The sequence below is a fragment of the Vitis vinifera genome, chromosome 10, assembly GCF_030704535.1.
Source record: "Vitis vinifera cultivar Pinot Noir 40024 chromosome 10, ASM3070453v1".
In the NCBI taxonomy this organism is placed as follows: Eukaryota; Viridiplantae; Streptophyta; class Magnoliopsida; order Vitales; family Vitaceae; genus Vitis; species Vitis vinifera.
The window spans coordinates 25,881,177-25,908,699 of NC_081814.1; the positions used below are offsets into that span (position 1 = coordinate 25,881,177).

At 29.2% G+C, this 27,523-nt stretch overlaps 1 protein-coding gene across 1 annotated transcript; it reads right to left on the reverse strand.

The window, feature by feature from the left end:
* Positions 1-11,718: 11,718 nt before the first annotated feature.
* Positions 11,719-13,387, reverse strand: LOC100251557 (protein STRICTOSIDINE SYNTHASE-LIKE 10). Its single transcript, XM_002273544.5, has 3 exons — positions 13,097-13,387; positions 12,535-12,804; positions 11,719-12,409 (listed from the first exon to the last, which is right to left on the reverse strand). Exons 1-3 carry the CDS (start codon positions 13,360-13,362, stop codon positions 11,923-11,925), a joined length of 1,023 nt encoding a protein of 340 aa, XP_002273580.1. The 5' UTR covers positions 13,363-13,387; the 3' UTR covers positions 11,719-11,922.
* Between the last annotated feature and the right edge of the window lie 14,136 nt (positions 13,388-27,523).

The following is a 27,523-nucleotide window of genomic DNA, read 5'->3' on the forward strand; positions in this document are numbered from 1 at the left end:
AGGTGTAGCAACCATAACTTATCTCATTTAGCTTGGATTGTCTCCTTGTTGCCATGTTATCCTCATTGTTCCCAATCACATTGCTCAATGGATGGTTCTTAAGTACCCTTGACATATTTTTTTTTTTTTTTATGGCTCAATTCTTCCCCTATCTCCTTTCTTTCCTTGCTCTTATCCCCTTTCTTCCTCTTCACTTAGCTTTTCATCTTTAGATTTTTCTTCAAACAATTCAATATCTTTTGACACATCAAGTCTATCCTCATCACACTCTTGATTTTGATCCTAGATCATCTATAATCACATTGATTGATTCCACCATACATTTTGAACTCAAAATGTACACTCTATATGCCCCACTTTTGGTGGAATATCCTAGGAATATCCCTTCCTCACTTTTGGACTCAAACTTACCAAGATTTTCATGATTTTTTCAAGACATAACATCTACTTCCAAACACCCTAAAGTACTTCACACTAGGTTTCTTTCCTTTTCACAATTCATAACAAGTCTTCCTAGTTTGAGGACATAAGTGAATCCTATTAGAAGTATATTAAGTTGTGTTAATGGCTTCAACTCAAAAATGTAGAGGAAGTTCATGCTGATTTAGCATTATTTGGGCCATTTCTTGAAGGACATAATTCTTTCTTTTAACTACCCCATTTTTTTGAGGTGTTCTAAGGGCTGAAAACTCATGTTTGATTCTTAGAGAATGAAAAAAATCCTAAAAAATCGGAATTATCAAATTCTTTCCCCCTATCACTCCTAATTCTTTCAATGAGATACCCTTTTTCATTTTGAATTTTCAATCCAATGTCCTTGAAATTTATGAATGCCTCACTCTTATCTCTTAGGAATGCAACCCATGCATACCTAGAATAATCATCAACCATCATCAGAATGTATTTCTTGCTTCCTAAACTCTTATTTCTCATTGGTCCCATGAGGTCTATATGTAAGAGTTCTAAAAGTTTAGAGGTCAAAATTTCATCCACTCTCCTATGTGTACTCCTAGTTTGTTTTCCCTTTTGACAAGTACCACAAATAGGATTGAAGGGTTTTCCAAGCTTAGGAATCCCTTTGATGACTTCATTGTTAGCAACTTTCATCAAGTCGCAGAAGTTTAAATGATCCAACCTTTGGTGCCACAAATCAATTGATTCAACTTTTGAGCTACCACACACAAGAGAAGGAAATGAAGAAGAAAAAGGATTTTGACAAACAACATAACAATTATTTGAAGTTCTCAATCCACTCATCACACAATTTCCATTCAAATCAAACACTTTACATAAATTTTGTGAAAATTGAACATTGAACTTCTTGTCACATATTTGACTAATGTTAATCAAGTTAGCTTTCAATCCTTCCACATACAAGACCTATTCAAGGTTAGGGATGTCGAGAGCATAAATTGTACCTTTCCCTTTCACACAAGCAATATAACCATCACCAAAAGTCACATTTTCTCGATCAAATTCAGTGAATTTAGTGAAAAATGATCTATTACTTGTCATGTGATGTGAACAACCACTATTAAAGTACCATGACTGTGACTCACTACCTTTAAGTGTAGTGTGAACAACATGGCAATTAAGTTCTTTTTTTTTCACACCCATATTTATTTGACACTTGTGACTTTGGTCATTCCATTGGAAGTGCCTCCTTGGAAACCATTATGATGAGGGACATTTGAATCCTTTTTCAACACTCTCTTGCCTTCTTATAACAACCTATTTCTCAAAGTGAATGATTTATTCATTAGATTAGTCAACTTTCTTTGGAAACTCTCATACATCCTAGCATAACATCTATTAATGGTGTGTCCCATTATAGTGCAATGAGTGCATTGAAGTTTTAGTTTAGAGAGAGTTTCCTTAGGAAGCATTCTTTCACAAGGCGTGAAAAAAATTGTTTTACCACTACTTGGAGTGGTAGTTTCATCAACAAAACCTAAGCATCTTTCGTCAAATGATTTTCTTCTTGAATTGATCAAATCACTAACTCTTTTAGAGCTAGGGTGTGACTTTTCTTTCCTAAGACAACTCATTCTTAAACACTTGATTTTCACTCTTTAATTCATCACATATTTTCTTTATGTCAAAGTTTTCATTCTCAAGAAAGGCAATCTTATCAAGCAAAGACTTTTTTTCTCCCTTTAGAGTCTTAATCTCATTTACTAAACTTCTTTTAGAAGCCTTCCACTCAACTTGTTCCTATTTAAGACTTAAGCACTCCTTGTACAAAGTCTCATATGTAGAGTCAAAATTCATTTCATCACCATCAGAGTCACTTAACTCACAAGACTCACTAAGAACCTCTTTCTTGAGTGGTTCCTCAATGACACTTGCCATAAAGATTGTGAAATTGGTGCATTCATCACTTGCATTGGATTCTTTTTCACTTGATTGACATGATTATGTGTCACATCAAGTGACTTGCATGGATTTCTTCATCTTTTCTTTGAGGGATATTCGGTGGTATAGTGCCTTTTTCTCCCACACTTGAAGCACTTAACCTCAAGGTCCTTTTTGACACTCTTGTCATTCCTTTTGTCTTTTACATTTGATTTTCCCATTGAATTGTTCCATTTTTTAGCATTTTCCTTGGACTTCTTATATTTCCTAAACGTAATGTATTTTTTTGAATTTTCTAACAAATCTAGCAACATCTCCATCTGACATTTTCTCATCACCCTCACCTTCGGAATATAAAGACTCCTCTTTAATGGTATTCAAGACAATGTTTTTGATTTCCTAGGTGATCCAAGAGTCATTTCTAAGGTTTGGAGTGAACCTACAAGTTCTCACATTCTTCTGGAGCACACTTGGAGTCCATACCAAGGTCGATCTCGGCCTTTTCTTGAATCCACACAAAAGAAAATGGATTTTTACCCAAACCCAAATAAAATGAGAGATGAAAGTTTAAGGAATTAACCCATTTTTCTTTTTCAAAAAATCTATTTATAAATTTTCTTGGAAAACTTGGATGATATTTTCTTAATATGCAAACACCCTCAAAATGGTAAGGAATGAGGAGCTCTCTCTCATGGTTGTTGCAGTCTCTCCTAACCAAAAATGGGAGAAGTTTGTATTTAAAAAGCAAAAGAAACCCTTAATTTGATGGTTGAGATTGGATCTTAAAAATAGGTTAGTTGGATCAATTTGCCTTTGCACTTGGATCGATCTAGAAATAGAGAAACAAAAGCCTTTTAACAAAAATATTTCTCCTAGCTTTCTTAACTTTTTTAAAGATGAAAAACAGGGTTGATTCACATTCATTTAACACACGCTCAACTACAAACCTCGGCTTCTTAGCAAATCCAAAGTCTTAATCTTCAAAGGTCAAGTAGTCTGAAGAAGAATTGGAAAATCGAGTTAGGGGATACTTAAGAATTTTTTTCGGAATTGTCAACCTAGCTAAACATTCACACAAGAGACTACCAAATCCAATGTCTTTTATGACCATTTTTTATTTTTGTTCTAACTCTTCAACAATTCTAAGCACTCGCTCGAGTGAGCATCGTGTCTAAAGATATAAGTAAAATGATACATAAACATATTTAAATTAATATAATTTTTAACAAATATACAAGTAATGAAACTTTTTATTAATTAAAAACACTTTTATGTTTGGAGCTATATCCTTTTGAAGTGAATATTGTTTTGAACTTTCCTTTGACTTTACCATGAAACTTTCTTTTTCTTTTTTTACTTTTGGAAGCACGTTCCACTTCTTGCTCAAAATTTTCCTCAACCGTATTAATTTACTACTTAGTTCAAATTCGAATTTTAAAAAATAATTATACTAGCTAAAAAAGTATTGCTCCTTACATCATCATTTATTTTCATTCCTTTATCATCTTCTTTTATATTCATACCTAATTGATCATTAGTACACAACAAGTTCAAACAAATATAGCTATAACAACAACACAAAAAATAAATGATTATTTTATATATTTCTATTTTACCTTATTAATAATGTATCCAAGCTCCGATTGGTCTCTTTGGATTTCTAGGAAGTTCAACAACATCTCATTTGCTCCTAAAAATTAAATCAAATTATTAAGTCAATTTTATAATATGATTTCAAATACTATGAAATAACTTCTATTTTTATTTTTATTCTTCTATACTAACTATGTTAGAGGCTTCAACATTTTAAAAAAATAGACATAATAACTTATTATCATTGTTTCTTTAATATTGATTCATTGTATAAATGACAAGAATCAAGATGGCTATAAGAAAAAATAAAGTCAAACTAGTACATAATAAATGAAAAATACTTCCACTACCAGACTATCTTAACAAAAATTTATCTCACATTTCAATAAATTTTTTATTTTTTCAATGTTCAATTATGAATATATTGAGCATTCCATCAATTTCTAACAAAAAAACATGAAATATATATGTTGAAGTGAAGATTTTTTTTTTTTTTAATAAAAAAAAACATCAACAATACTCACATTTTTTTTTGTTAAGATAAAACTACTCAAATAATTACGACACAAGCATCATTGGATTCATAACAAATTCTACACTTTCAGCCTTCTTCTTCTTCTTCCTATTTCATTGGAATCTTAACTCCGATTATTTTTCTTCTTTTTCCTCCTTCATTATCACTTCGAGTCTTCTTCTTTTTCTAGTTTCGTCTTCAATCCGGGTCTTGAATACCTCCTTCGTAATCGATAACGAGTCTTCTAGGTTCACCACCTTCTTCCTCACAAAGCTTAAGTGTCACTAGAAGGGGAGATGAATTTCTCATAGGAACACAATATAGAAGAGAACCAATATACAAATAGAGGGATTTCTCATCGAAAATATAGGGATTTCTCATGGGAAAGATGAATGGATTTCTCACCAGAAATGAGTAAAGGGATTTCTCACCAAAAATGGAGCTCATAGACCAAAGGAAATCTCACCCAAAATGGAGCACGTAAACTAGAAGATTTCTCACTCGAAATGCACCTCCTAAACCAAATATTAAATACGAAATACGGAGAAGAGGGAAGGAGGACCAGAAGACGACCTTCTCATACAGGTAGCAACCAACTACTTGTTTTAGTTTTCAATATATATATATATATATATTAACTTACCATTTGGACAACTAAGATTCAAAATCTCCCATCCAATAGTTGATACTCCTAGGAGGCACGGTATCGCCTGCGGTACTATAGAATTTTCCCTGTGAGTAATTGTTTCTTTTTTTAACAAAGAATTTTAGAGATTATTCTCTCTTTTTGCTTGTTTTTTGGTATTCTTCAAATCAATGAATTACTTGCACCCTTATTTTTCGGTATTCATTCTATGTGAATCAACGAACTACAAGTTTAATCTTCACTTCCGCTATATCATATAGACTGGTTCTATCAACAAAGGACATGAAATATTCAGGTAATGGAAGTTAAAGTATATGTATGTTTAGGCACTTTTAGTAACTGACACTTCAAAATGGAGGTCAGCTACACTTGAGGCTAAATTTTCGTTATAATTTTCATGCATGACTAGCCTTCTGCATTTAGCTGACAATTTAAAACGTAGGTCAGCCCACCCCCCCACCCACCCCTCTCTCTCCGATATAGGATAATGTATATCTTAATTTGTTCATGTTTATTCAAAGGATAATAGTCAATGATTTTCATTTGGGGATCTTTCCACTATATTTTCAACTTAGGGCAAACAAAAAAAAACACAGGAAACATGTTTGACAATTAAAAAGTGTTTTTTATTTTTTGTTTTTAAGAAAAAAAAAACGATATTTTCAAAAACTATCTTTTAGTTGTTTTCTTGTTTTAAGAAATAATTATACAAACATGCAAAATGATTAAAAATAAAACACTATTTTCTAGGTTTCTAAATATTAAAAATATTAGAAACCTAAAAATTATTTTAGGTTTTTAAATAGACTTTTGTTTTACAAAAATCAGAGAATAATTTTCAAAAATTGTTCTCAAAAACTATTTTTTAGAATTCTTTTCAAAAACAATTACCAAACATACCCTTACTCTCATGACATCTTTGTACTTTTTAAAAAAAAATTCTTGTAATTATTTTTAATCAAAATGTTTCTCAACTTTATCTGCTTTTCTTTCCAAAAAAAAAACCGAAATATAATCTTATAAGATATTAGTTGGTTTAGTTTTAGGAAGGAAGCCAATACTTCATTTGTCTTAATTTGTTTTCTAATGCATTTTAAACTTATTACTTACTTTATTATTTTATATTCCTAAGATTGTTCCACAGACATAACAAACTGGATCAAATAAAGATAAATATCCATGTTTAGCATAATAAATTCACAATTTGATATCAATAAAAAGCCGTAACAATTTCTCCTTTTCCTCTTTTATATTTTTTTATTTTTATTTTATTTTATTTTTGTATTCAACGCATAGGATTCAGGTTATGATCATAGTGGGAGATTGATATTTTGTCCCAGATATCTTAGATTAAGACATAAATGTACATTGATTTGCTTGTCAATAAGTTCATTTCATGTATTTTTTTGTCACTCATCAGACATGTAGCAGGAATACAGATTCTGGACAGGAAACTGATCCCATTTTTCTGATAGGAAATTGATATGATATGAATTGAAACAAGTAATCTGTATCTGCTATCAGCATTACTGCTCTTAAAATATGGTTTTATATTGAAAATGATATTCCTTTTTGGCACAGAATATATGGTTTTATATAAATTTAAATTACAAATTATATATAATTATAAGGATTAAACCCAAAATTTTGATTTAAAATTTTGAATATCAATCATTATAATAAATGTGGGATCCATGTGCCATAAATGTATTGACAAATCAAGTGAAGTGCTTTAAATGCTTTGAATTTTAAAAGTTTTAGTTAAAGGACAGTTTTGATATATTCGACTTATTAAAGTCCTTCCCAATAATTATTAGAAGAGACCACCCTTTCTAGTAATTGTTGTATCCAACGCACCCTCTCCGGTTTGGTGGTACAAGAAGTAAGAAGTAGATGGCCTAATTTTGGAAATGGAAGAGAGCGTATGGGGCTGTTGGGGATTGGGATGAGGCCGCAGCACGTGTCTCACCTCAGGGGGGGCATGCTGTCACAATAGGTCTGCGTACGTAAGAAAGCCAATACAACTTTAGCCAAACCTACTCAATATTCATTTCCCATTTCCTATTGTAAATGGAATTGCATGACCACCGTCATGGAGCATGATGTTTCCTTGGCTTTCCCCACTTCAAATGCTTAGATCATTGTAAGCGTTGTTGGATGGCTTAAACTATGGTTGAGCTCTTTTCCGTGAACCCAGTTTGAGTATCTCAGGCTCAGGATAAATAAAACATTGATTAGTGGATCACTTGGACTCGTGAGTATTTACTATTTACAGTCTGTGGGGCGTCTATTTGGGTACCCATGTGTAACATTTATGCACGTGGACGTCCAAAAACTTGGTTTATTTATTTATAAACTTCTATTGGGCCTATAACTTTGACATTGGGTTGGGTGGGATTCATTTTGATCATGGGTTTAGGTCGGGGTTTGGCCGGCCATAATTCGTGTTTCTCATGAACACGAATGGTCTAGCTAGCCCATACGACTCCTGATGGCCATTGTCAAGGTTTACAGATTGTTATTTGGTATTTCTTGTGAACACGAAATGGTCTAGAGTTAGCCCAAAGGACTCTGATGGCCATTATCAAGCTTCAGAGATTGCTACATAGTTGTTCCCTACACTATGCCTTTTTTGCTCTCTTTAGATATCTTGACATCTTGACATCTTATTTACCATCTCAAAATATGGTTTTATAGCCATGTACGTGTAGACACGTCCAGTGTATTTTTGACCAGCATAAATCATGGGAGAGATGCTTTTCCCTGTTCAGAAGCGTCCAGTGCTACATATTCCTGTAAGTGTTTGCACTTTCTATGCCTCCTTTCTTGTGTCTTTCTCTTTCCATGCTAACAGACTATTCTCTTCCAAACAACAGAAGTAAGGTTTATGATATGGAGAACACAGGCATGTGGGAATGTACTTAACTACTCATAGTTTCTGATCCATTAGAATTTTTGAGCTAACATGGTGCTCCTCCCGCTTCCCATGTCCAGGAAATTTTGTAAAAATGCATCACCTTCAGGCTGGTAAACTGTTTACAGTTTACAAGGATGAAAGAGCTGGAAAAACAACCCTGGTTTGTTCAGTCATGAACCTTGGAATAAATAGCTGAATTTCCTATCATGTTTAAATGAGAATAGGCAAAATATGAGCAAATTTTCCACTTTTAGCATCAGAACATGGTTAAATGAAAGCTCCATCTGATTTTCTGTGAATTTGTTTCTGCAACAAATCCCTGGCCTTTAGTTTTTGACTGCATTATTTCCATTTTCCTTTCAAGATTACTGGCGGAAAGGAGGCAGTGAAAACCGGCACATGCTGAGGATAAGGATGGATCAATACATGCAGCTAGGGTAGGTGAAGCAGACAACGACTGGTACAGGCGAGACAAGAGACCTCAATAATCAACACAGCTCGGTACACTCTGAAACTCCAGTGCAGACACCAATAATACATGTGGCCCATTTCAAACCGTGCCCCCAGATGTCGGTCCCGGTGATACCCTTTGATCCCTGACAGCTGAAAATGTACTATTACCCTACATAACTTCTCTGTAATCTCTCACACAAAAAAATGAATAGTAGCTTCCTGCAATGCATTGAAACTAGCTAAGTGGCTCTCACAGTGAAAGCCACCGCAAAAATTTATCAACCTTCGTCAAGAGATACCCCTACGTAATAATAGCTGACAATAATTTATCATTCCATGCATGCATTATATGATGATGATATGGACCCATTATCATCTTTGAGAGGCAAACTCCAAAAATATTGAGATTTGTGAATTTTGATATGGACCCATCATTATATTTGAGACCAATTCCTGTGCACTGTCTCTTCTAAAGATTATTTTTTTTATTTACTCATAGTTTTTATCTGTTTGTTATTGTTGGGTATTAAATGAACCAAGTTTTAGAACTTACCAACATGTGTCCACTCACAGACTTGATTTTGGTGATAGGCAACATCTATCTGCTAAGAGGCATTTTGTTGGCACTTGGAAATTAAATTTGTAGTGGTCCAAGTACTTGTTAAAGCTTATCCATCAACTAAATCTCTACCCATTTCTTTTCTTCCAACTTACCAATATTGGAACTACAATCTTAAAAACTGTTGAGTACATGATAGCTCTGATACCACTTATTATGCCAACAGAAAGTATTAATATAAATATATTAAAAAAAGAATGAAAATGATATATTCTTTACTCCATTACATGTTTTTGACTTTTTCTCATATTTCTCTCATGACTTTTTCTCTTCATGATCTATCGAGATATTTTTATTAGTTTTTTTTATTCTATAAAAAATCTAATAAATATGTAAAATTAAAAAATATTTCATATAATATTTTTTTTAAATAAAATATATATTTAAAATAGGAATTTAACATACCTTCCCAAATAAGTGCTCTTCATCCATAAAAGGATACTCGTACACATATATAATTGTGATAAAGGCATCCAGTAAACTTTAATTAATTTCAACTGTCAATCACTGAGACAATTAAATTCAACTGTCCCAAGACAGCAGGATTTCCATTAATTAATTGGTCAATTGATGCATATATTGCCAGCAGGTCAACCAGATTATTTCTTAAAAAAAAAAAAAAAAAAAAGGGTCTAAAATATAAGTACAACAGGTAATCAGCTGTGGTGGCTCATAATGACATTAATGAATATAAATGGTATTTAATTAAATTTGCCACTGTTAAATGGAGGCTTAAAAGCCCTAAATTGATCACATTCAATTAGATTGTGTCGTACAATAATTGATAGATTCCTACAGAAGTTGATTGTTGGTGGTTGAGAAAAATAAAGGGCCTGTTTGGCGACTTTTCTACTTCCGTTTTTTAGGGAGGAAGTTATTATCCTGTTTGGTAATAAGAAGTCTTTTTAAAAACTATTTTATAATATTTTATAAAATAAAATTCTTTTTGAAAATATGAAATATTTTTAACTTATTTTTAAATATATTCTAAAAATATTTTTTATATCTAAAGTTTTATTTTTAATTATTATATATGTTTATATAATTATTTTTTTTAAATAACTTTGAAGGAATAAGTGAAAACAATTTAAAAAAAAAAAAAGTTTTTTTTGGCTATTAAACATGTTTTTAAATTTTTTTTTATTTTAAAAAATGAAAAACTATTCTCCACAACTGTTATCAAATAGACCCAATTTTATTTTTCAATTTTCAAAAATAAAAAATTATTTTTAACTCGATTTTCAAACGCGCCCATAAAAGAGCTTAAATATCTATAAGGAAAAGTAATTGTACGGCCATTTAAAGTTAAAGATGTAAATATTAAAAATAAAAAGTACTAATTTTTTCGTAAGATAAAGATTTATTCTCTCCTTGGTCAATGTAAATATCATTGATTGAACCAAATCAAAACTTTGTGTATTTTAAGAATCAGTGATTTTATCTTACTAACAAATGACATTCTACATATGTATACATATACACGAAGAATGAAAGTTTAATGAAAAAAAGTAAATTAAAAAATTTAGGGGTTGTTTAATAAAATTTAGTGTTTATCACTTAATAACTTTAAATTAAACTAAATGACTAAATTATTGATTTAAAACTTATTATTTAATTCTTATTTCAAATATGAAAGTTATGAGATAAAATTATTTTATAATTTATTTTAAATCATAAAATTGATATATTTATTTTTATAATTTATAATTAAGACAAAAGATGTTCAGTAAAAGTTGTGGAATAATAAAGAAGATTGTGAAGGTAAATAGGATAAATGAGATAAATAAAATAAAATAAAAATATAAACTTAAAAATAAATTAATTATTTTTATTTATTATTAAAATTATTCTTAACTTTAAATCATATAGGTATGAAACATACTTAATTTAATTCATGATTTAAATTAAGTTATTAAGTGGAATATCAAACACCCACTTAATATTAGCATTAACAAGTGGTTTGGTCGCGGGGTCTACGTGCATTTAAGTAGAAAAAGCAAGGAGAAATAAAAGGAAGTTAAAAAATTGGGTGTGTGCCATTAACTCTCATCCCTCTACATTTAAAGCACCGCCATGCTTTGACTGACCTCTCTTTATCTTGGACTTTTTGGTCATGTACTGTGGAGACATTACTAGGCAAAACACCTCTCAAGAGGGCGTGATGTGACTCTCATCCACATAGGAGGCTTTCTATTAATAAAGCCAGACAATTTTAATAAATTCATAAATATCATCAAACTCCATTTTTATTTATTTATTTATTTTTAAGTTTTATGTTGGTTTGAGTTGAATAAATCAAAATATTTTAAAATACTTGACAAGTCAATTAATTTTAATAATTATTTAAAATATTTCTTAATAAATAGATCTTTCAAAATTTACTTTTTTTTTTCTTTATAAATATATTACTAAAAATTAAAAATCATTTTATTTATTTATTTAGATATAAACACAGCCATGAAAACATTTTTGGTATTACAACTTAAGAATCAATTTGATAGAAGTGTTATTAATATTAAAAATATTTTTTTAAAAAAAACTTAAATATTTAATAAAATTTAAGGAACCTTTTAAATATCTAAAAAATTACCTGCACGGTTAGAAAATCACTTGATTGCTGATTCTCCTAAAAATACTTTCGGATCAAATATTTCCATTTAAAGCACTTTGATGAGAAGTGCTCTGAAAGAGACTGAGAGTGGTTTTATCACATACAATCACTCCCAAATTGACATAAATACAAATGGGTCTAATTCCCTACATTTAGTAGGAACCTTCAAAAGCTTCATTTTCTGATGCCATCAACTAATTAACTAACCAACAATTCACGAAAGCTTAAATTGAAGTATCATGCCAACATGGGACTGAAGCACAGACCCTAACCACATGCAGTCATCTTTCTCTATCACATCACTCAAAGAGCCAAATTCTTCATTCAAAACCCGCAGAACCTTTCCCTCTTCATCCAGTTTAAGAGCGGATATGTTAGTTTGTAGGGGAGTTCCAATAGAATCAAATTTGGGGTTTTGTGCTACCCAAAATTCACCCTTAGGGTTTCTCTCGATGTTATCAGGGCATCCATCAAGTTTTGCGAAAACATCCCTTGTTTGAGACCTCGGCCCTTCCAGCCAGAACCTTAAAACCCTATTTGCATTTGTCTCCGTCACTAAAAGAAAACTACCGTTTCTGCTTAACGCTACCCCATTTGCGAAAAATAGGTGTTTGAGCAACACTTTCACTTTCTTCGTCTTTGGATCATATCTCATTAGCCTTCCGGTGTTATCCCCGCTTTCCATCGCTATTCCAAACTCCCTGCAAACTCTTACCACATTCCTTATTAGTCCATGCAATATTACAGTGATCTTTAAAAGAAATTAAGGAACTTATTATCAGAAATTTTTTATTTTTGTTTTTTGAAAACATAAAAGATGTTATACCATCTTCGGAAGCGAGTGCTGGTGTCTGTGAAATAAACAGTTCCGGTCTTTTGATCAATGTCTACGGCATTCGCAAATAGAAATGGGATCCCTTCTGCACTGGTTGCCAGTTGTCTAGCAAGGCCGCCTTTGCGCCCAACCACCAACAGCCCGAAATAGGCGTCTGCAATATAGAGATCACACGTTGCTTGGTTGAATTTCAGGCCCAGCGGCCTCCCACATACATGTTCGGCGCTCGTGTCTGACAAGCCATCGCAAAGTCGAGAAGTCCTGATCATGGAGGAAAATCAACCAGTTTCAATCCTTTTTTACGGAACTATGAACACCAACCTCTCCGGTGGTTGAAAGAGGTAGAAAAATTATACCAAAGGAACACACAAACACCGTTTGAATATGATGGGTGCAGTTGCGTCGCATACGCATTGAATATTCTTGCCAATTTAGAACCCAAAATGATCCATTATTATTGACATTTAGATGGAAGAGTAGACTAAGAACTAATGCAAAAAGGGAACCGTGGAAGAAAATGTTAACAAGCATGCACATAAATACAAGCATATACCTCAATGGGGAAGTAACCGCAAAGTCCTTCCAACCAACCTCTGAGCCATGCCACTTGAGAATTCTACCATCCGAGACGCCGGTGTAGGGGCCTTCTCCATTGCAGTCGAAGACAAGGGTCTCAGGGCCATAGGTACCGGAAGGAAGTTCAAGTTGATTATACTGTCTTCGAGAAACTGAGGAAACCAACTGGGGAAAAACCCACATAACAATTAAGGGGAAGACAGCGAAGCTGATCAAGAAGGAGGAAAATGCAGACTTGGTCATGATGTTGTTTTTACTTTTAGAGTTATAATGTAGTAGCTCTCTTGGGTCTGTGCTTCTTTATATAGAATAAGAACCCATAACAAGTAGGACCCAATGCCATGTTCCAATTAAATTTGGAAGTTAATTATTTTTAATCGTATAAATTTTTAATTATATTTAATTTTCTTTAATATTTTTCATAATATAATCAAATATAAAAAAATAATTTTCTTTTTAGTATTTTTTTTCAATAATACTTTCCGAAACCAATTGTAACCAAAATGTTTTTAGAAAGTTGGTGAATCCTAATTTTGGTTTTTGAGGCTAAATAGTTTTTAAAAATTAATTTTTGAAAATAGATTTTATAGACAGTTTACTAATAATAAAATTCTATTTTTGAGTAAGCCATTTTATCCTTCAGCCAAAAATAAAGTGAAATTTACTATCTGATCGAACAACTTAATGTATTCTTTAGGTTTTGTTAGTCAAGTGAAAACATCTTAATCTATTTTTAACAAATAACTTTTTTTTAAAAAAAAAAAATTGTAAATGATGCGCGTAAGTAGTTTAACTTGAGCCCACTTGAAGGTGGTGGTGAAGTTCTTATCTTAGAGTAGTGAACTTGTGCTTATCCTTTTTTTTTCCTACAACGGTATCAATAAAAAATTATTACACATTATTAAAATTGGAAATTTGTTTTATGGTTTCTTTAACTAGAGACAAAACATTTTTGTTTTAGGATGAGAAAAAAAAAGGGTTATTATAAAAGGATATGTTGAATTCCATAAAGTTTGTAAAAAATAAATTAAAAAAAATCATATAAGGGAAAAAATAGAAAAATTTATAAATTTTTTGTTTTGTTTGATTGTTTATGAAAAATTGATAGCACAAAATTAAATTCTTGAAGAGCACACCTTTTTTATCATCTTTTCTTTGGTTTTCTTTTTTCTTTTTCTTTTTCTTTTTTTGGAATATAAGAAAAATCACTTTTAAAAAATATTTGTTCCTTTTTCATAATACTTTCCAACAACTAAATATTACCTAAACATTTCTTAAAGATAAAAGAAAAAGAAAATGAAAAGAAAGTTATTTTTCTCATAATAAATATGATTCTCGAGTTAGAACAACCGTTCTTCCTGAATATCCTGATTTAGTGCCAAAGAATTTTATGCCGCTACCATATAGTATTCATCTTTACTTGGAGATAAATAAAGCATAGATACCTTTTTTTTTATTTCTGATAAATTTCATAAAATAGGCTTTCTAGGGGTCACCAATGGCCAATCCTCGTGTGAATTGTTAAGGATCCAATAAGTCCAACATTGATTTTTTCAAGCGTGTCAATTGGGCAAATGCATCCATAGTGACTAGGATAGATATCTCATATCCAAAAATTGGCAATTTGCCTTATCAATCCACCAGACCCAATTAGTGATAAAAGTTGATAGTACCTCGGTGTACATTTTATTTTTTGGGAGAATTGTGTTTTGGGCCCAGTTGGGCCCAAAAATTAACATTTGGTCCTCCAACCACCCATATTTAAGCCTAAGGATATGAGATAGTAATTGACAAAAATACCTACTTGACTCATTTTTGTCTTTTATTCTACTACTTGTCACTCTTCTTTCTTATTTAACCATTTTTGGATTTTTCATTTTTTTTAAACTCTTTTATAAATAATTGAAAAATTACATTATTTTTTATTTTTAAATTATAAATAAACAAAAATTATATTAACGATTCAAAAACTATTTTGGAAAATATTTTCTAAAAAAATATTAATTTAAATAAATAAAAATTATCTTTTACATTTATTTTTATAGTTTACATTTTAGAAGTAAATAATTTAATGATTAAAATACCATTTAAAATAAATATATTCACTATTTTAAATTTTTTATACTAAAAAGTATTTTAAAGTTTTTTTTTACTATTATAAAATAAAAAGTTCAATTTTTTTTTTAATCTTCTTCCTTCCTTATTTTAATAACTTTTTGAACATGACTTTTAGTAATAAGTTATATGAAATGCTACAAATTTGTTTATTAAGGATTTTTTTTTTAATGATTTGAATTAATTGAAAATTTATTAAAATAAGAAAAAGAAAAATAAAGAAAGTGGATGGATTGAGAGTTTTTATTTTAAGTACTCGATTAAAATGATGATGGATGGAGAATTTTTATTTTAAGTACTCAATTAAAATGTTTTCATATGACCTAATTTTAGAAGTGGATTATATCAATACATAGTAGAGATTTATTTATTTATTTTTATATAAAAAGGGTTGAAAGGTATATTTACTTGTTTTAGATGAAAAAAAATAACTAAAAATTATATAGATCATATTTGAGTTTGGTTTTAAAATATTTTTCTAGTTTTTATTTTTATTTATTTTTATTTATTTTTATTTTCTATATTGTCTTTTTTTTAAAATACGTTTAAGTTATGATAAATATGAAATTTATGTCATTGTACAAGGGCATTACACTAATTGTACAAGGGTGTATAAGGCTCCTAATAGGTTTTGTACGATTTTTAAACAACTTGAATTTGATATTAAGACGATTATTGATAGTTTTTTTTTCTTTTTTTTTACCAAACTATTTCATTAAGACATTCCCTACAAAAATTAACACATAAGAAATAAAATTTTGAGTTATTTGAGTTATTGTACAAGGGTATTACACTAACTGTACAAAACAAATTTATTAATTGTACAAGGGTGTACAAGATTACTTTTTGTTATGGATTTCAAGTGATTTTGAAAAACTTTCCTATTTTTTTCCACTCAAAGATTTTTCCCCCACTCAAATTCTCTCACTCAAGAATTGTTTTGAATCTTATTTTTAAATTTCATCATCAAAATTTTGTAATTGCATATTTTGTTTTTGTAGTTTTAGCAATGTTCTTTCTTTTCACTTTTTTTTTTTTTTTTTGTGAAATTTTATCCAAATGAATCTATATTTAAAATTATAATCATATTTATCAAAAATTTTACTTAGATTATCTTTAATTCTTTTAATATATTTATACTCATTTATTTAAAAAATGAAAAACTAATTTTTTTTTGTAAACATGTTTTATTACCTTTCAAGTAAAAAATTAGATAAGTTTGAAAGTCAATAAATAAAAAAATTAAATATCGCTTTCAATAATTTTTAGATAAAATTTTATATAATATATTTTATTTGAAACTTAATTTTTAAAGTTTAACTAAAAAATTGTATTGACAATTTTCTTGTTGTAGGTCAAAATACTTTACATTAATCTATCTAGATAAGAAAAATTATTAATATAATATTAGAACTTCATATCTTAGTTATTTTTTTTCAACAAATTTATCTTTTTAAAAATTTTAAAATAAAAACATTAAAAATTAAAAAGCTATATATATATATATATAATAAAGTGAAGTGATAGTTAATTTTAAAATTTTTTAAAATATGGTTAATGTAGAAAATATAAAAAATAATTAAAAATAAGAGAAAAATATAGATGAAAGGGTAATATAAATTTAAAATAAAAAATTAAAATTAAACTAAAAGATGAATACAAAAAGATAAAAAAATATTTGAATGAAAAATCCTAAAATTTTTATCATTGCTTTTAATAAGAGCAAAAAGATTCAATATCTTTAAAAATGAAAAATATAAAAATATTATTGCTTTTTATTTGACATAAAATAGAAATATATATTGGAATAAAAAGGAAAAAAAAAATTAGAAATGAGTAATATTTAATAGGGAATAGAAAAGGAAAAAAAACACAAAAAAAAAAAAATTAAAAGTCACACTTATATGCATATAAGTGATAAGGGCATTTTAGGAATTAATGAAAGACAATATCCTTCATCTTAATTTTCATACTTTATTTGGGTCTTGGGCTTAAATATGGGTGGTTGGAGGACCAAATGTTAATTTTGGGTCCAACTGGGCCCAAAACACAATTATTCCTTATTTTTTTTTAGTCAAGGAGTTATTTATATTAATTTTAATTGGTCAAATGTGTCAATAGCGACGATATCTCATATTTAAAACTTGTAGTTGTCTTGTCAATTCACCGGGCCCAATTATTGATAAAAGTGTACAGTACCCCCAATACACCATTTCTTTTAGTTATATATATATATATATATATATATATATTATTTTTATCTTTTTGAGGATTCTTACCCATTTATAAGAAAATTTTAAAAAGTGGTACATTATGAATATAAAAAATAATAATAACTTCTATATAAAATATAATAATTTTTACATAAATATATTATATCCTTGAAGTTATGTTTCATTCCTAAAAAGTATGAAAGAAAAGAAATATATTTTTCTCATATTTAATTTTAATATGAAAAACACGTAAAAAAAATTCAAATATAATTTAAATGTATATTTAAATTATTTAATTTTTATATAAAAGAGAAATATGTAAAATGAATTTGAAGTAACATATATAATTCATTGACTTTAAATTTAGTTATTTTTTAATTTTCATTCACTTTTTCTTTCCCTCCATTTTTCTTATCTAATTTATTTTTCTTATACTTTTTTGGAAATTTTTCAAGAACCAAACATAGTTTAAAAATTACTTCTAAAATTTTTAAAACTTGATATGGTAATTTTTTTGAATTCTTTAATATATTTTTTAGATAATTTTTACAAGTCATTATCATTTTAAGGTAAGTTTCAAAGACTTTGTACATTTTATGTAGGAAGTATTATCACTTTCTATTTTAAAAATGAAAAACAAAGATTTATGATCCAATATATACCTAATATAATTAATTTATTGATGAAAAAAGTTTTATGAATAATCAACAAGGCATCAAGTAAAAAAAATCAAGGAGAATGGGAAGACCTCAAAGAGATAATATCTAAATATCAAAGTTGTTAGAAAAATTATGTTAATTCAACGTATGGTAATCACCCTAAAGGGTGGAAGGGGGGGCTAGTGAATAGGGTGATGGTCTGTTTTTGTAAATTTAAACTATGTGAATGTAAGAGACAAAAAATTATATGCAAGTATATGATAAGTAATATAAAGATAATTGCATATAAATTAAAAGAGTAGGGAAGAGAGAATGCAAACACAAGATTTTATAGTGGTTTGACACAACCCGACTTATATCCACTCTCCTCTAGCTTCAACCCCAAGCTTAAGGTTCCACTAATTCAAGGCTTCCAAACCAAGCCTTCAAGCAATACAATTGGATTATGGTTCCAATTCACCCTCTTGGACTTTTGGCTCCAAGCACCCTTTACACTTTTTAAGAGATATCCCACTCTTGAACAACCCCTCAAGTGATACCCCACACTTGAGAAACTTCCTCTCAAAGATTTACAAATAAATGATCTCACAAAATCCTAGTACAAAAACTTTAAGTTCAAATGAAACAAGAATACTAGGATTGAAAGGTGCACTAAATATATGCAAGTTTTAGAACAATGGTACACTAAAAAACACTCTTCAAAGGCTCAAATATATTCAAGAAAGGTATGAGAAGGTTACGCTAATGAAACAATGAAGATTGTAGCCTTTTTATAGAAGAAAAAAGCCAAACTAGCCATTGGGGGTTCGACTGGTTGAGTTAGGGGTCAATCGGTTGACTAGCCGTTAGCATTTAACGCTTGGCAGGTGACCGTTGGGCCTCAACCGGACCTCAACCAATTGAGGTTCAACCTTGACCGGTTGAACAATCGTTCTAGAAGAAAGAAAAAGTCTTTTGCTCTCTCGACGGGTTGAGCTTGCGGTCGACCGGTTCCTCATCCGGTTTAACCGGTTGAGCCGTTTTTTGGCTCAACAACCAACTTTTTCAACTTAAAACCTTTTAAAACAAGTTTGAAAAACATTTAACACAAGGTTTTAGTTGAAAACATGAAATCATCCAATTCTTAAAATATTTAAAACAAAATAACTCTTGGATGATTTTGGTGCATAAGTAAAGAATGTAATGCATGAAAATCCTAGTACACCAACAACCTTATAAAGAGATCTTATTAAGCTTGGGTCTTGAAAAACATTCCTCTTTGAGGTGGTCTTCTTCTTCATGATTTCTCCTTAACTTGATTTGTCTTACAATCATACTTGAAATATAATCATTAGTTTTAAACCTTATTTTGTTATCATAAAAAATAAGATTAACCAAACCTTGGTTTCACAAAAGCAAATCAAGAAGACATCAAATTAGACGAGATTTAAGAAAAAGGAGTAGACTTAAAAAAGATGGTATCGTTATCATATTTTTCTTAAAATCTTTTTATAAGGTTGTGGATGTACTACGATTATAATGCCTTCTAATTCATATTTTATTAAAGCACCTTATTTCATCTATAAGTTTTAAATTAGTTTTTATTTTTTTATAAATTAGATAAAAAAATTATTTTAAAAAACAACCAAAGCTTAAATTAGTCAAAATCATTCTAAAAGATTTTTCAATAGTTAAGAAGTTCATAGTTGAATTTTTCTCAAGGTTTTTGGCCTTAAAATTACATATTTCTCAAACTTTAGGGGAATCGATTAACCATTTAGGGTCAACTAGTCGAGGGGGGCAAAAATGGTTCAAGTTAGTAGAATATTGGCGTTTCAATTGGTTAAGGCTAAGCCTTGATTGATCGAGTACCAGTTGAACTAGTTACTCTACCAATCAAGCCTCTAGACCTCAAACAATCACCTACCAAGCCTAATGGCTAGCAGTTGATTATATCGAAAAGTTGATCGATGCACTCTAAACTATGTTTAATGGCTAATTTTGGTCTTCAACTCCTATTTAAAGGCTTCAAGTTTCTTGTAGTGCATGAGAAATTGTTCAAAATCATTCTTAAATATTATTTGACCCGTAAGTGGGGTGTGTTTAGGTGCACCTTGCTTAAAAACCTGCAATATTTTCTCTTAATGCACCTCAATCCTAATTTTATCTTGTGTCAATTTGAACCTAAACTTGTATGAAGATCAATATTTTATTAATTATAACCTTATTAGGTGTTGCCAAGTTTGAGATCATTTGAAGATTTTAGGGATGGGGTATCTCTTGTGAAGGTTCATTGGAACTATAATTTAAGGGGAAAAGTAGGAAGATTTTGACTTTAAAAGACTTGTTGTAAAAAGCCCCAAGAACCATAGTCCAAGTGTAAAGAGTTTGGAGACTTTGGGACTGTTTAGTTGTTGTTTTTGAAAATTGTTATGGAAAACAGTTTTTAAGAACAATTTTTTGTGTTTTTAGAAAAAAAAAAAAAATTGTGTTTGGGAACTGAATTCTGGAAAATAGTTTTTGTTCTAAAAAACAAAAAAAAAAAAATGTTTGGTTGAGTTAATAAAAAGGTTTTTTAGAATAAGTAAAACAAAAAACATGTTTAAAAGTTATTTTTTTAATCAATAAAGTGCTTTTTTCCATTAACTTAATATTATAAATATATAAATAATTTTCATATGCACAATTCATTTAAATTAAAAAAAAATTATTCCATTTTAAAATTTTTACACCAATTATAATTTTCTTAAACAAATGATGATTTTGTCACCATGTGTAAGTATATTAATTTAAATAATTTAAGGAAGAAGAAAGGGTTTGCGGATGGGGGTGTGGTGGTTAGGTGAAGATCACCTTTGTGGAAACACAAAAAACAGCTAAGAAAACACAAAAAGAAGGGAGAAAAAATACAAAAAATAATTTATTCTTTGAACAGTGAAAAAACAATGAAATCATCTTTTTATTGTTCTCAGAAAAATGGTTTTTGAGAATACAGAAAATACAAAAAATAAAAACACGTCCCCTTCCCCAAACAAGTTTTTTGTATTTTTTATTTTCATGAATAGAAAACAGTTCTTGAAAGTAGGAGTCAAACAGACCCTTTGCATCTAAAAGTCTTGGTTTAATTCAACCCTTATACAGTTGAAGTTTGAGTATAGTGGATGTAGATCAAGTTGCACCGAATTATTATAAAAATATAATATTTGCATTATCTCTTCTTTTATTTATTTACTTTCATATACAATTGGTTCATCTATTATATTTATTTTATTATTGTTTATTATTATTCATAATTACCACTTGCATTTTTATTTGTTAAATTTTTTAAAAATGACCATGACCCAGGTTTACTCTTTTCATGTCAAAGTTTTACCCTAATGAAAAAAGGAAAAAAAAAAAAAAAAAAGAAGACTAAATTGGGTGAAAATAATTGGTCAATGGCCTTGGAAAAAACAATGAAACCCACGATTAATAGCTTCCAGCAGGAAGCAGTTGAGAAGAAATTTATGGAAGGTAAAATTTATACTTCTCTACCAACTACTAGCTAATTGGAAAATTTGTCCCCTTACTCTTCTTGAAGATTTTGTGGGGAAAAGGGAGAAGTAAAAAGAGATTAAAAACAATTTAAAGAAGAAATAATAGACTTAAATTTAATAATTTATTTTTTATACTTTTTAAAATTTATTTTACTTACTTTTTTAAAAATTTATATACAAATTAAATATTTAAAATTGTGTTAGTTTTAAATTAATTCTTTTATATTTTTTTATGATGCTAGAAATTTTTTTAAAAAGTAAAATATTTTTTCCATAATTCTAAGTTTTGTTTTCTCTTATTTTTTCCATTCCCTTTACTTTTTTTTCCTTGGTACTTTCCTTACACTTGGGAGGATCAAGAATGAACAGGAAAAAAATAAAAGGTTTCAAGACAGAAAGATATTAAAGACTCATTAATAAGAACTTTTGGTGGGTGAGTTAGTGGAAGAAATTATTATAGACAGGAGGTTTTGATTAGAACTTATGAACTAATTGGGCCAAGTTGCATCACTCAATTTAGTGTTGGAGGTAGTTGTGTTTCATTTATTTTGTGGTTGAATTTCTCTAGTATTAATTGAATGTTTTAGGTGTAGCAGTCCATATATAATGACAACGTACCGTCCCTTTTTGTGAAGACAGTAACCCCTACTCCCATTTTGGAATTATATCCAACAGCTAGATTTTGGTGTATAGACTATGGTCCACCAAGCTATCAACCCTCAAATTGTGGCAATATGTGACTAGTCTATGTAGCCAACTCATTCCACCTAGACAGGACTATTTACTTACAAAATAAAAACAAATAAATAAATTGTACTTTTCTTAGGCGTTACATGGACCTATTTGACATCTTCGATAATAATTTTATATTCTCCAAAACCAAAAAAATAAGAAAATAAATTTGATAATCAAAATTTTTTTTTTAATTTTTAAAAAAAAAATATCAAATAAGATATTTTTATAAAATATTTTTTAGTTATTTTTTTAGAACTGTTTTAAAAAACAATTATATAGACATGCGGAAGGATTAAAAATAAAGTATTATATATAAAAATAATTTTTAAAGCATATTTAAAAATATTAAAAATATTTTAGATTTTAAAATAGACTTTTTATTTTATAAAATATCAAAAAAATTATTTTTAAATATTATTTTTTATAACTGTTTTAAAAAATAGTTATCGGGAAAGGAGATAGTATTCTTTTTATCAAGTATTATCATAAGGAATTAATTGTAATAAAGTGAATGTGGTGTGGTGTCATGAAAGACAACTTTATTTCATTAGTTAAGGTAGTTTAGGCTGTTTATGTCCGCCCCATATGTAGATATATGTCGTTAGTTTGGGAACTATATCTCACATGCAGCAGTATGTCATAAATTTGGAATTATCTTAAAATTTGTCAAGTTTCATAATCATTTTTTTTTCAATTTGTTGTATATATATAGTTATAATTTTTTTTATTTATTTATCATATATGGGACATCATAGTTATCCTCCATACTGACACACAATCAAGACATTATGAACTCGGACAAACAAAGTCTTACACTAAGCTTGGGGGTTGATTTTAATACAGTTTGTAATGACTCATTTCATCTTTTATAAATATTATTTGCAAAGAACTCTCATGATTTTTAAACACGTTTACATAATTAAGAAGAATTTACTTTATATAATATCAAGAACTTCTTTCCTTAACAAATGTGAGATATAACTAAGGGTCTCCAAAAAGCCTGTGGCCCACGGCTCGCTTTAGGCCCGGCCCGGCCCGATGGGCTAAAGCCCGAGCCCGAGCCCGAGCCCGTTTATGGGCAGGCCGAGCCACAGGCCTAAATTTAGGCCCGTAGGCCCGCCCGTTGGAGCCTTTAATTTTTTTTTAAAAAATAATATACTTTATTTATATATATATATAACTAACTCAATTAATAAGCATAAAAGGAATGTAGTTCAGTTGGTTAGAACTTTGAAATTTAAACATGAGGGGAGAGGTTCGAATCCCCCCCTCTCCCTTCCCTTTTTTGAAAGCCATTTTGGCTTATTTCAAAAAGCCCGCCGGCCTGGCCCGCTGGCCCGGCCCGACCAGCCCGTGGGCTCATAGGCTGGGCCGCGGGCCTAGCATTTTAGCATGGCCCAGCCCGGCCCAAGCTGGGCCGCAGGCCTCCTATTTACGGCCCAACCCGGCTCGGCCCGCCCGTTGGAGACCCCTAGATATAACAATCAACTTCCTCTCCAATCATGCAGATACAATGTCTTTGTTGTATTTAATAAGATTGCAAAGTCAAATAAACAAACATTACTTAAAGGATTAAACAAATAGAGGCCTACATTTGGGTTGAAATCGACTCTGATATGTATAATAATTCACTTTTTCCTTTATAAATATGAGTGAGTTATTATAAATAGTATTAAAGTTGATTTCAAATCTTAATTCGATGTGGGATATCAAAGAAACACAATAGCCTCGATGTGGGATATCAAAATATAGTGTCAAAAACTTCTTCTTTTATCCGATGTAAAACATTATAATTATCTCCTTATGCATACACGAGAATATTGTACTTCATTGGATTATGAGATCAAACAAATAAATATCCTTTGTGAAGATTGACAGACAAAGCCTCGCATTAGGTTGGATATCGATTTTGATATCATTTGTAACAACTCGAATATATTTACATAGAAGGGAGTGGGTCATTAATTTGCTATAAATTTGAAATTATCTTACAATCTTTTGTTACTTTTTATAAAAAAAATTTAAAAAAAAAGAAGTTCTAAATTGTAATAGAATTTAAAAATAAATAATTAAATAAAATCAATACTATCTTTATTTTATAGAAAGTTACATTTTGAAGGCACATACTAAAACCATAAATAAAAAAATGTAACTTAAAATAATAGCTTATAAAAAAATTTAAAAATATCAAAGATCAAATTTTAGAGGTAAAGTTAAGGATCAACTTGGGCACGGAAGCATAATTTATTAGTACCACATCCTATGCAACCAAAAGTGAAAATTTTTATTGCACAAATCTAAAAATTTTATAACTTTTCTTTAATTATTCATTTTTTAAAGAGATTTTATTAATGTGAATTGGTAACTTGATAAATAAGATAGGAAGATAAAAATAAAATAAATATATTTTATTTAATGATTACCAACATTTCATATATTCTACACTATTTATTTTAGGAATAAAAAATATTTACCTAATATTAAGTCATTTTTATTTATTTTATATTTTATATACGATTTTCCTAACTTAATATATTGGTCATAGCATTGTTTACTTATTAGAGCAATCAATTATGCTCTAATGGCAATTGGCACATAAAGAGGATGAATTATTTAATATAAAGGCCCAAGTCACACCTGGCTTTAACTCAAATTGCTGCTAAAACCTCATGTAAGGGTTTTACGCATAGTTTGAAATAAATTTCAAAGCTTAAAAGCATACAACTTATGAGAGTCGCTTTCAGCATGGTAGTGAAGGAGGTTAATATCATTAAAATAATTAATTAATTAAATAAATAAATGTCAAAGACTTGTGAAGTATGATGAGAGCTTCAACAAATACAAGTCGAGCAATGCATAACATGAGGGATGATAAATGAAGGTTACGGAGAAAGATGTGAGATTCATTGCTGTATGGATTAGAGATTCATTGCTAAAAATTTGGAAGTATCATCCATATTGAGAGTATTTTATTTTTTAAATTATTCTCTATAAATAGGTTATTCCCTTAAATAAATTTAGACTATTGTATTTATAAATATGATTTATGTCCATGATAATAATATGAATTAGAAATAATAAATTGCATCAAAAACCTAATTTAATGTCCATTAATAACAAGTAGATAAAACCTATAAATATAAATCGGAAAAGTGAGTTTTGACTCACTAATATGAAAATATATGGAAAAAAAATCCTAAAATTTTTAAATTAGTATTATCTTTATTTATTTAAAAATAATTTGAAATATATGTATTTTTTAAAAAGTTATCTAATTATTCCTTAAAATATCTACCTTTTTACTTGCCCAAAAAATTTAAACTTTTTATTCTCCACAAATAAACATTTCATAACAAAAAAGAGGTAGTTTGAAGGATCTAAACATTAGAAGTAGTAAAACCTTGATAAATTATTGATGAGTTTGAATTTTGTTGGAAATAAGGTTTATTGGTTTTTTTCACTGTCGTTTTAAGATTTTTTTTTATTATTTTTATTTTTTTATCCACTCTTGTTCTATTTTTCATTTGGATATTTACACCCATCCATTCTTCCAATAATGTCTATTAATGCACTACTCAATGTTAATAATAAGGTGGATCATTATAGGGTCGGTAATGGTGGCAATGGAAATGGCCCAGACGAACATAAATCTGATGTGAACTCCTGATGAAAGATTCTTCAAATCCAGCATACAATCCTTGGGCAATTGATGGATTTAATAACCAGGTGCGCAATCCTCTGGCTACTGCACCACTATTTCTTTCAATTCAGGCCACATAAAAAGAAAGAAGTGGGAAAAAGGAAAAGGTCGTCTTTCTCTTACACCCCCAACTTCCTCCATGCCCATCTTTCTTTTCCAACTACTTCCAACGCCCACTCTTCAAAGTAACTCATTTTCCCTATGGAATGTTTGCTGATGGAGAGAAGGAAAAAGAAGTCTTTACTGGGTGTTTGTTTTTAGAAAAAAACAAAAAAAAAATCTCAAATAATAATAATAATAATAAATTATCTTAAGAGGAAGGCATAAATCCGCTTATATTTTCACCTGAAGACAATTCCACAGCTTCTATGTTTGAAAGGAACTCTCAAATATATAGGTGATTGGACATTTTAGAGAAAGAATTAATGACAAGTGGGGCTCAAATATAAAGTGATGGGTTCATAAATACAAATATTTGCAGAGTAATGACTCACATATGATAATGAGTCCATGTCACATATGAGATGCATGTGTGGAATGATAAATTCTTGTCAGTCATATTAATACGTGGGTCTCCCTCTGACAAGGGTTGATAAAAAAATTTCATTGTGGCAAGCTCAGGAATAAGAATGATTCCATTTTCTACTCTTTACCGTGCATGGAAGAAAATTAGAGATAAAAATATAAGAATTAAAAGTGTTATAAATATTTATGATAATTTGTAGATTACAATATTGTCATCATGTTATTAACATGACCTTCGGGTAGAAAAAGAAAAGAATTCATTTATAAAAGTTTTTGGCAATCCTATTTTTCTTTGAGCACTTTTATTTCGAAATAAATATGAAAAACAATAAGTCATTATATTCTATTTTTATTATTATAATTTTTATTTATTTTATGTCATTGTCAAAGCTATATCGACCATATTTTATATAATTAAGTCAAAAGTTTGTAATCGTCAATATTTTAACTCTCTAATAGTTAGAAGCTATATAGAAAATTTTTGACAATTAGTTCATAGTGAGAAGTGATGGATATGATTTTTAATTCTCTTCAATAAATAGAAGTTATACAAAATAAAATTGTCAATTAACAACTTTATAACTAAAAGTTATGGAGACAGTTTTTAATTATCTTGTATAACCAAAAGTTATACAAAATAAAGTTACCAATTAACGATTCTATAACTATAAGCTATAAAGATAGTTTCTAATTATGTTGTATCATCAGAAGTTGTATCACGACATAATTGTTAATTGTTTTATATTATTGCAACATTATTCAAATAATCTATGTTGACAATTACTTTATAATCAGAAGTTATTCATATAATTTTTAATTCTCTTGTATAAAGTTACACAAAATAAGATTGTCAATTAACAACCGTATGACCAAAAGCTATAGAGACGATTTCTAATTATGTCATATAACTAGAAGTTATATCATAACATAATTGTTAATTAT